Source organism: Phaseolus vulgaris, chromosome 10, assembly GCF_000499845.2.
Source record: "Phaseolus vulgaris cultivar G19833 chromosome 10, P. vulgaris v2.0, whole genome shotgun sequence".
Classification (NCBI taxonomy): Eukaryota; Viridiplantae; Streptophyta; class Magnoliopsida; order Fabales; family Fabaceae; genus Phaseolus; species Phaseolus vulgaris.
In genome coordinates this window covers 6353772-6364034 of record NC_023750.2, presented here as the reverse complement: position 1 = coordinate 6364034, position 10263 = coordinate 6353772, and the positions used below count along the sequence as shown (strand labels likewise).

At 32.8% G+C, this 10263-nt stretch overlaps 1 protein-coding gene across 1 annotated transcript; it reads left to right on the top strand.

Annotated features, from left to right (window-relative positions):
* The first annotated feature begins 2408 nt into the window (after positions 1–2408).
* On the top strand, positions 2409–5823 carry LOC137819467 (uncharacterized). Its single transcript, XM_068623322.1, has 2 exons — positions 2409–2668; positions 5139–5823. Exons 1-2 carry the CDS (start codon positions 2572–2574, stop codon positions 5720–5722), a joined length of 681 nt encoding a protein of 226 aa, XP_068479423.1. The 5' UTR covers positions 2409–2571; the 3' UTR covers positions 5723–5823.
* Positions 5824–10263: the final 4440 nt, after the last annotated feature.

The following is a 10263-nucleotide window of genomic DNA, read 5'->3' as shown; positions in this document are numbered from 1 at the left end:
GAAAGAAAGAGGAAAGGTAAATCCTAATTAAAGATGATGACACGGTATACACCATATATCGGTCAAAATTGGATGAGTTTCAAATGTATTGGTATCTAATTCTAATCGATCGATATGTTTAAAATACATTAGGCACAATAGATACATGTTTAAAATACATTGGACACAATAGATGATTAATGAGGTTAAGTCATACGGAGAATTAAGTAATACACTCTTAATCATGATTCATACGTTAATTTCGATTCAACGACAAATAACTAACATATAAATAAGTCTTCCAAAAAAAAAAGGTACGTCATTATTGCACTGAGTACCAAACACTTACTCGAGCATTTGAGCATTTTTACAGGTGTCCTCCTAATCAAAAGCGAACGAAGAAAAATAAGTTTGACCAAAAGTGGTGAACGATAATGAAAGAAGGAAGAATAGTCCGATCAAACCTAAAGAGTTAGAGAAGAAGCGAACAAAGGTGTGACAACTAAGTGAAGCGGAGAAGTCAATTGTTCATTCGGTAAGCGTTCTCTATATTCCTTTTATACCAAAACATATATTCATATTTTTTTTCAAAGAAAATAATTTTTTTTAAAATAGTGTTGTATCATCTTATCACGTAATTACTTAAGTGACAACTGATTACTTAAAAATATTAATAAATAGAAGAAGTAAAAAAATAAAAAATATATGAGAGGCCAAAATAGGAAAAAAAAATTATTTAAAATAAAAAATAAAATGTAAAAAACTGTTCAAACCAGAAGAAAAAAATTACATGTTTTAGTTTAATGCAACAGTTAACGTGTCATTTAATAAGTGAATATTTAACTAATATCAATAAACATTATATAATAAAAGAGAAACTTTTTTTTTATGGAGGGCCAAACATGATTTTCTTATTAGGACTATATTAGCGAATTAATAAGAGATATACAGATTATTTTAATTAATAGTTAATTTCATTTAAAAAAAATCATCTTTACGTAATAATACAAACCAGATTTTGTTTTCTTTACGTAATAATACAAACCAAGTATACAACGTATCTAAAACTTCATTTTAATTTAAAATTCCATTATTAATTTATCTATAAAAATACAAGTAAAAGTTCTATGTTTACAAGTGATGCATTATTAATACTAAACATTACATCAGACTGCATCATAATAAATACAAAAAAGATTAAGGTATCTCAAGGTAATATTTGACTAAAAAGATAATTAAAATACTAATTTTGATATATTTTGTGTAGAATAAGCCATTTTTTTTTATTTTTTTTTATAAAGTTTTTGTGTTAGGCATCACTATGCAACTTGACATCTCAGCTAAGTTGACACTTCAAGTAACAATAATCATCTGCCATCACATGAAAAAAAAATATTATTAAAAAAAAATACAAAAATATGGGGGGACTAGACCAAAACCCATGTGTTAACACAAACGATACATAGGTAGATTATACCTATTCATAAATAATTCTAAGAACAGACTAGCTGGGAGTCTATTATACCAATGAAATGATTCTCTATAAATAAATCCTAAATTAGCCAACTTATCAGCCTTTTTTTTATTATGTTATCTAGTATTTGGATTAGTTAAATTTAAACATAACATAATTGCTTGATGTTAATGCGTTATTTTAGTTGTAAAAAGGTTTTGATACCCTTGTGCCATATTTTGTAATATTTTATTATTATTATTGATAAAAAAAAATGTTAATTTTGACGTTTAATAAAATGGTATTGTTGATCGTTGTGTATTATGATAAATGATTCACTTATTATATTTCACACACACAAAATATTTTTTTTCTATTAATTTGTGAAATTTAAGAGAGAAATAAGTATTTTGATAATATATGAAAGATATATTAAGTCAATATGAACTTAAATGAAAAGGGGTAAATTTAGAATAAAAAAATATATTAAAGGTACCTATTTCTATTGGAAAGAGTAAAATTTCAAATTGATATTTAAGGTTATATGAAAACATAAAACTTAAAATGATCTAAAAAGAATAAATATAATGAAATTTCTAACATTTTTAGACTACTAATGTTTTAAGACATTATGTGTTATATTAGGATAATGTCTTGAAGAAGAAATAACAAGAAATTTGTTACTATAATTCTCACTAAATTCAGCTTATAATGAAGAATGTATCAAAAGAAACCATTAAAAAGTTTATTAATGTTTTGGAGAGATAGTAATGTGATTCTTGTAAATAAGATGAAACAAAATTAAAATTCACTAAACCATCTTCGTCTCCATAATCAAAGTTATCTATGAATCATGGGTCCCATTTTGAAAATGGGTAGCAATTTTAGGAAAAAACATTCAATGACAGAGGAGATAACGGCTACATGGGACCCACTTTGAGTCCTTTTGGGTCCTTTTGGTGTTGCAAAGTGCAAACCCATCACTACCCTTTACTTCCCTATCTTCTCCATTTAGGCCAATTCATCAACTTTTTTCTCTTTCCCTCAACTTCATCTTGATTACCCTTTTCTCCACTCACTTTGTTTCACACTACTGCCAAAGTAAAATCCATTTTTTTTGGTTCATCTCGGCATTGCATATGATGAACAACCCCAGTTGTTGTGTGTTGCATTTCTTTTGTTGTTTTTCTTGCTGTCTTCTTTTGCCAGCTCTTGTTCTCTCGCACCACATCTATGGTGAGTAAAGTTGTATTCTTTTTCTTTGTTTCTGTGTATATTTTGTTTGTTTTGGCATTTTGGTGTGTTTATGAGCACTGTGTCTGTTATTTAGTTATAAGGACAATGTGGGCATGACCAGTAGTAAGTAACATATTTTTGGTCATTCTACAAGGTTGTTCTTTTATTGTGTCTGGGGTGTTCATTACTTGTACTGTTGAGATGGTTGGTGTAATGGGTATTCCAGAAGCTCTCCTTAATACAAGTCTTGTTTTTGTCTTTGGGCTTTGAAAGTTTCCATCTTGTTCTGGATCTCTGATTGCTGGCACATTCCCTCGATCAGAGGTTTCATTAGTCTGAAGTTTTCTTAAGGATTTGTATTACAATTTTGAAATTAGTGGGAAAAATGGGGATTTAGAGTGGTAGCTGATAGCAGTGTGTAGAAGGTTTAGAATTTATGGTATTGAACTTCAGTATTCAGCATTGGCATATTCATGAATGTTTTCACTGTTTGCATCTCTAAATGCTCATTCTTCACTACCTTCTTCTTTTTTGTTTGTAATTTAAAAGCATGACACTAGATAGCTTGCATTGGGAAAGTTATGGAGCCATATGGTTTTTTTGGAAAGTTGAAGTTGCCCCATATTTGATCTTTGAATGGCTTGTATTTTGAATTTGGACCTCAATCCCAAAACTAGTTTGTGAGCTGAGGAATGCTTGAATCTCTATAAGCTCTAGTTTGGTCATATTTTATAGTCTTAACAAGGTAAGTAGATTAGGCTCAAACTTTATAAAACCTAGTTTAGCCTAACTCATTTCCCACCCTAATATATGTCTAACCCTACCTATGTTTAGAAGCTAGATGCCTTTGAAATAGTTATTGAATTTGAAGAAACTAAACTAAGTCAGTCATCCCAAAAAAAATTTCAATTAATTGATTTAATATTTGGCTTCTCCTAGGTTGGGGAACAATCATGTTGTTGCTAGGGCTATTAAAAAAGATTAACTGAATTGAATTACATTAAAAAAAATTGTTTTTGAAGGAAAACTGTATTTAGTTGTTGTTTTAATTTAGTTTTTATAAACCAAATTGCTTCTGTATAAATTTCCATAAACTAAACTGAACTAAAACTTATAAAATTAGAAATGTGTTTTAAGATAAGATGTTTATTGATTATATAACAAACAATTTGAAATAGTTCAATTAGTGTAGTTCAATTTATTTAATCAATTTTACTGTTCAGTTTTGCTGAATCATTTTCAAAGATCAGTTTTGTTTTATAGTAGTTCAGTTTATGTATTTAGTCCAGCCCTAACTACTGATTCATTCAATACTAGATTGCTGAACTTATAGAATACTCAAATATGTTGGTTAAATGTAACATTGGTTTCCTTGATATGGTACATTCACTATGATTGATGATATTATGGATTGCAGAACGACAAAGTCTCATCCCACTAAGTGATATCTGCTACATAGATCATAAAAAGTTCTATTATAAAAGGTTACTTTTTACATTTAAACTGATTGCCAGAATAAGTTTGTCATTGGTGAACTTGAAACCCTTGAGTGCAAATCAATCTTCTTTCCCAATAAGCCACTAAAAATAGTATTCTTTTACATTTGATGGCAATTTGGTTTCCAAAAGTTATTTTCCCTTGAATTTAAATTATATTCTAATTAGATATGGTAGATGATCTGCCACAAAGTGCTGCCTATTTCCGTGCCTTTCACCTCTGTTTCAGATGTTCTTTCTGAGAATACTTCAATAATTTTAGAAAAAGTTTGTTTCATGGTATTTATGGCTTGTCTTCACAGGAATCACAGTCAAACATTAAAATATGTTGGAGTTCTGTTTGGATTTATCAACTTCATAATCAGAGCATTTACACATTGGTTGGAAAAATCTGCATTAATTTGAGCATTATAAATTGAAATTTAGTCAAATATATTGGTTTTTGGAAAAGCATAGTGTTTGTGAACTTCTAATGCAGCCTGAATATAATATGAACCTTTTGATTTTTGTTCTAGTATGTTGGTGTTTGTGAACTTGTTTCATAGAAAAGCTAGTATTCTCAAAAGATCTCACCCACAAGATGACTCCCAAGTTTGTATTGTTAGCAGTTTTCTGTTACTCCATTTTCTTAGTTCTATATATAGAGGACTCTATGTGTATTCTACATGAGCTGAATTTTGTGAACGAACTTTGTGTATAGAACCTTCCAGTACAATACAGTTGCTTCCTTTCCTTTTCGTTTTTGTTCTTGTGTTTTTCTTGTTATTGTTGTTTGAACCCAACACTAGCAAAATCAGGTTTTTCAATATGTTCTTTATTTGATGCAAATCTGAACCATACTGTCATCATATATGAAGAATCAATCTGATGATTGAGTCAATTGAACAGAAACATGATAAACATAACCTTTCATGAGCATGCAGATCCAATATATATCATCTCTAAAAACAGCTTGATGTTTTTTTTTCTCTCAGGAAACCCTGCTAGTGACATAGTTGACATAATAAACAAGAATCGAACAGATCAAAAGCTTCCTCACTTGAATGACAGCCCTGGTTTAGGGTGCATGGCCTTACAATATGTTGAATTATGCAAAGGGAACTGCACTGGTAACAATGCTGTAAACTGCAAACCTCCTGAAGATGATTTCACAGAAGTGTTTGCTCCCAACTGTGGCGTAGAACTACCTACTTTTGGCACCATAACTGGACACATTGTTGGTTGTCGAAGAGAGTATCTTGAGCCATCATTAGCATTCTCTGAAGTTCTCATTAAAGATAAGAACTCTGTGTCTCTTTTGAAGAACAAATCACACACTGAGGTGGGAGTTGGCCTTGTTGGACTCCATAAAGGGCCTTTCTTTTGGTGTGTTTTGTTTAGCAATGGACAGAAAAACTCCACGTTTGTGCTTGAAAATCGTGGTGCAGGAATCCAGCAAAAAAAGGGGTGTTATAGTGGGAGCAGTACTCCATGCAGTGGAGGACAGAGAAGTAGTGTTGCACTTTTTAACATCTTTTTCATGTGTTGTGTGTCCATTTTGCTGTTTACACTTTTGTGATCAGTTTGCAGTAATACTAGATCTTCAAATGACTATTCCTGAATTGGTTTTCTTTGTTTTGTTCAGTTTCCTATACTTTGTTTACTGTGTCTCATGTTTCACTTGGGGTTTTATGCTTCATGATTTCAGGGGAGTTTTTCACACAAATTTTTAAGATTGCTGTATGCATTAGTTTACACAACTTCTTAATACACTCTAGAGATCTTCAAAGATCACATCTTTCTTAAACATGCAACCGTTGGAGATTTTAGATCGACTAGTAATAAAAACATTTTACAATATATAAATAGGTGTAAATCTCATCAAATTAAATTTAAAATTCACTTCTTAATACCAACTTCAATAGTTTTGTCATAATATTAGCATAATAAAAAATAATTATTTGTTAATACAACACAAATGAATAATTATAAAAGATATTTATATTTAAAAATAATTCATGTAACTTATTTTATAATTACCTAGCGGAAACACAGGCACGAGAGTGCCTGTGTGTCTGCTTTTTTTTTTATTATTTATTTCTATCATTACAACACATGTGACACCATTAAGCAATAAATAAAAAATTCATCCTTAATCGTTCAATTAACATTAATCATGAAAAATATTATATACAAAAGAAAAAAATATTATAAAATATGCTTATCTTTTCTTTGTCTTGGACTTGCAAATAGACTTAGTTAAATCGTTCTTATCCTTTACCACCATTGTTAACCACTTCCCCTCCATATCCATCACCCGCATTCCCCTTATTCTTAACCCTCCTAATCAAATTCCAAAATGTAAGTGTTTCGCTTGTTTGTTCTTTCCTCTCCTGATCCTTTTTCTCACTACTTTCGCTCATAGTCTAACGCGTCTTCCCTTTTCTCCCTAAGCCCTCTCTTTCTCATAAACTAACCCCTCTCACTCTCACTGACACACTTTTATCTGATACGTTTTATTCCCTTTCAATTTTTCATTTAAATTGTTGTCTTAGTGTATTTTATGGCGTTATTTGTGTCAGCACAATAATAACAATATTGTCATCATACAATGCTAAAAGCATGCAGAAATGAATAAAAAAGAAAAGTAAATTCAGACATTGCATTTCTATCTTCTACTTTATAATTGAAAAACAATCGTTACTGGTTGTTTCGTGGTTTTTGAAGAAAATTACGACTTCTCATATTTTGAATTTTGAATATGAAAATAGAAAACGAAAAAAGTGTTTGATGGGATAAAAGTGAAGATGAATTGGAGAAAAAGATGCAATTATTACAGTAAATGAAAATGAATATTCCTTGTCTGATGTGATGCTTTAATGTAGCGTACGTAATCGCACGTAATCGTAATGAAGAAAGAGAGGTTTTGATGAACCCTAATTGTAGAGAAAAATAAATATAAAAGAAACTTTTATTCACTTGTATATTAGAGAGTAAAATACATGGTGTATATATAAGAAAAAGATTAAGACCTAGCTGAAACAGAAAAGGAAAGTTGGGTCAAACAAATAAAGCCCAATAATTTAAAATAGAAAATTAAATATATTAACACCCCCCTCAAGCTGGGGAGTAGATATTTGTCAGGCCCAGCTTGGATTTGAGAGTAGAGAATTGTGCGGAAGCAAGGGGCTTGGTGAATATGTCAGCAACTTGCATTGCAGAAGTAATGGGTAGTAGTTTGAGGAGACCAGGGTTAAGTTTTTCACGAACTAGGTGGCAATCAATTTCAATATGCTTGGTTCGTTCATGAAAAACTTGATTGGAAGCTATTTGAAGGGCAGATTTGTTGTCACAGTACAGGGTTGCAGGCTGGGAGAGAGGAAGATGTAAATCCTGAAGGAGGTAAGACAACCATTGTAACTCACATGTGGTGGTGGCAAGGGCTCTATACTCGGCTTCAGAGGAGCTGTGGGAGATAGTTGACTGCTTCTTTGATTTCCATGATATTAGGGAGTCTCCTAAGTAGATGGAATATCCAGTGACAGATTTGTGTGTGGTAGGACATGTTGCCCAGTCAGAATCACTAAAACCACAAAGGTGAAGTGAACTAGTGTGAGAAAAATATAGTCCTTCACTAGGGGTGCCCTTGAGGTAACGCAAAAGACGTGAGACAGCTTGCTGATGATGAGTTGTGGGTGCAGATATGAATTGGCTTAAATTGTGGACAGCGAAGGCGATGTCTGGTCGCGTGTTGGTTAAGTAAATTAGACGTCCAAGGAGTCTTCTGTATTGAGAAGTGGCATCAGCATCGAGAGGTGAGCCTTGGTCGGGAGAGAGACGGGAGGTGTGAGTCATAGGAGTGGCCACAGGTGCAGAGTCAAGCATGCCAGTTTCTTGAAGGAGATCAAGAGTATACTTGCGTTGACTTAAATGAAGACCAGTACTGTTGCGAGCAATTTCCAGTCCCAAAAAGTAAGTGAGATTACCTAAATTTTTTTTATCTTGAAGTGATGGTGAAGGGATGCAGTAATTGTATTGATTTCCTCCGTGTCATCACCAGTTAAGAGCAAGTCATCAACATAAACAAGAATAACAGTGAGTTTATAATTATTATATTTAAGAAAAAGAGAGTGATCAGCAACAGAAATAGAGTAATTATTTGATAAAAGAAAAGTAGAAAGTTTGGCGTACCATTGGCGACCAGCTTGACGAAGGCCATACAAAGACCGTTAAAGCTTGCAAACATGTTGGGGAGAAGGAAGAGAGAGGCCAGGTGGGGGGTCATGTATATCTCTTCATGGAGATCACCATGAAGAAATACATTATTGACATCAAGTTGTTTTAAAATCCAATTTTTGGTAGTGGCAATAGCAAGCAGAAGGCGGAGGGTAGTGAGTTTAGCAACAGGTGCAAAAGTGTCTAAGAAATCAAGTCCTTCAAGTTGGGTAAACCCTTTGGCAACAACTCTAGCTTTGTGGCGCTCAACAGTGCCATCAGAATGGTATTTGATTTTATATACCCATTTACAACCAATAGTTTTCTTTCCTGGAGGGAGAGGGGTAAGTTGCCAAATATTGTTAGCAGCAAGAGCTTGAAGCTCATCTTGCATGGCAGATTTCCAAGAAGCATGTTTGGAGGCTTCGTTATATGTCAGAGGTTCAGGATGAGAATTGATAGAGGAAATAACATTTCTAAAATTGGAAGATAAGGAATTGTAAGACAAGTAATTATGAATAGGATATCTATTACTTACAGTGTTGGTTGCAGTGTGGAAATCTGCAAGATAGGCAGGTTGTCGGTGAGGACGAGCTGATCTTCTTGGAAATTGGGGTGAGATGCTTCCTGGAGATGCAGGCAGTGATAATTCTGATGGAGGTGCAATGTTGGATGCAGGAGCAGAGGCACTATTTGTTGGAAGATCATAGGATAATGAGGCTGGTGGAGGAACAGTATTGGGTGCAGGAGTAGAGGCATATGGCTCGATAGGAGGTGCAGTATCAGAAAAAAAAATCAAAAGCAGAATTATATGCATTAGAAATAGGGAGAGATAAAGTGTTAGGGTCCTTAGGCAAGCCACTGTCCAATTTATATGGAAAGTGGTTTTCATGAAAGATTACATGTCTTGATATCTCTATGCTATGAAACTTTAAATTTAAGATAATATAACCTTTTGTATTTTGCGGGAAGCCAAGAAAAATACCTTTGATAGATCTATCATCTAATTTTTTTTCCTATGTGCAGTAATGGTACTAGCATAACAGAGACAACCAAACACTTTTAGAAAGGAAATGTCATATGGTTTTCCAAACAACTTTTCATGAGGAGTGATGTTATCAAGTAATGGAGTAGGAATAACATTTATTAAGAAAACAGCATGATTTACAGCAAATTCCCAAAAAATAGGAGGAAGATTTGCTTGAAAAAGTAAAGCCCGGGTTACATTTAGTATGTGTTGATGTTTACGTTCTACAATGCCATTTTGTTGTGGTGTTTCAACACAAGATTTTTGATGTATAATTCCCTTTGAACCATAAAAATTTGACATAGCAAACTCAACACCATTGTCAGTACGAATCGTTTTGATATTAGTTTTGAAATGATTTTGAACGAAAACAGTGAAGTTAATGATGTGTTAACGCACTTCAGATTTGTTATGCAGCAGAATAACCCAAGTATAACGCGAGTAATCATCAACAATAGTCAAGAAATAACGAAAATCTTGCATAGAAATTATGGAACATGGTCCCCAAATATCAAAGTGTACAAGATCAAAAATAGCAGAGGTAACAGTATTACTTAAAGTGAAAGGAAGTTTTCTCTGTTTTGCACAACTACAAGTGTCACATACATGATGAGTATCAACAGTAATAAAAGAGTATTGTTTGCTTAAGACATGTAATCTTTCATGTGAAGGGTGTCCTAGTCTATAATGCCATAGTGTTTTGTCTGTGATATTACAATTAATAAAAGGAGCAAAACAATGTGGTTTAGAATGACTAGAAGCAGGCAAGGTAGTGACAAGGTACAAGCCAGCGGTGGCTTTAACTGTACCAATCCTCTCTTGAGTGAGATTGTCTTGTATAATGCAGTGGGTTGAAGTGAAAGTTAAAGTGCATTTAA

Excerpts from the sequence above, each read along its gene's own strand:
- LOC137819467 (XM_068623322.1), top strand. The coding sequence starts at position 2,572 with ATGATGAACAACCCCAGTTGTTGTGTGTTGCATTTCTTTTGTTGTTTT. Across the intron at positions 2,669-5,138 it reads TCTCTCGCACCACATCTATG|GAAACCCTGCTAGTGACATA; the intron begins GTGAGTAAAGTT and ends TTTTTCTCTCAG.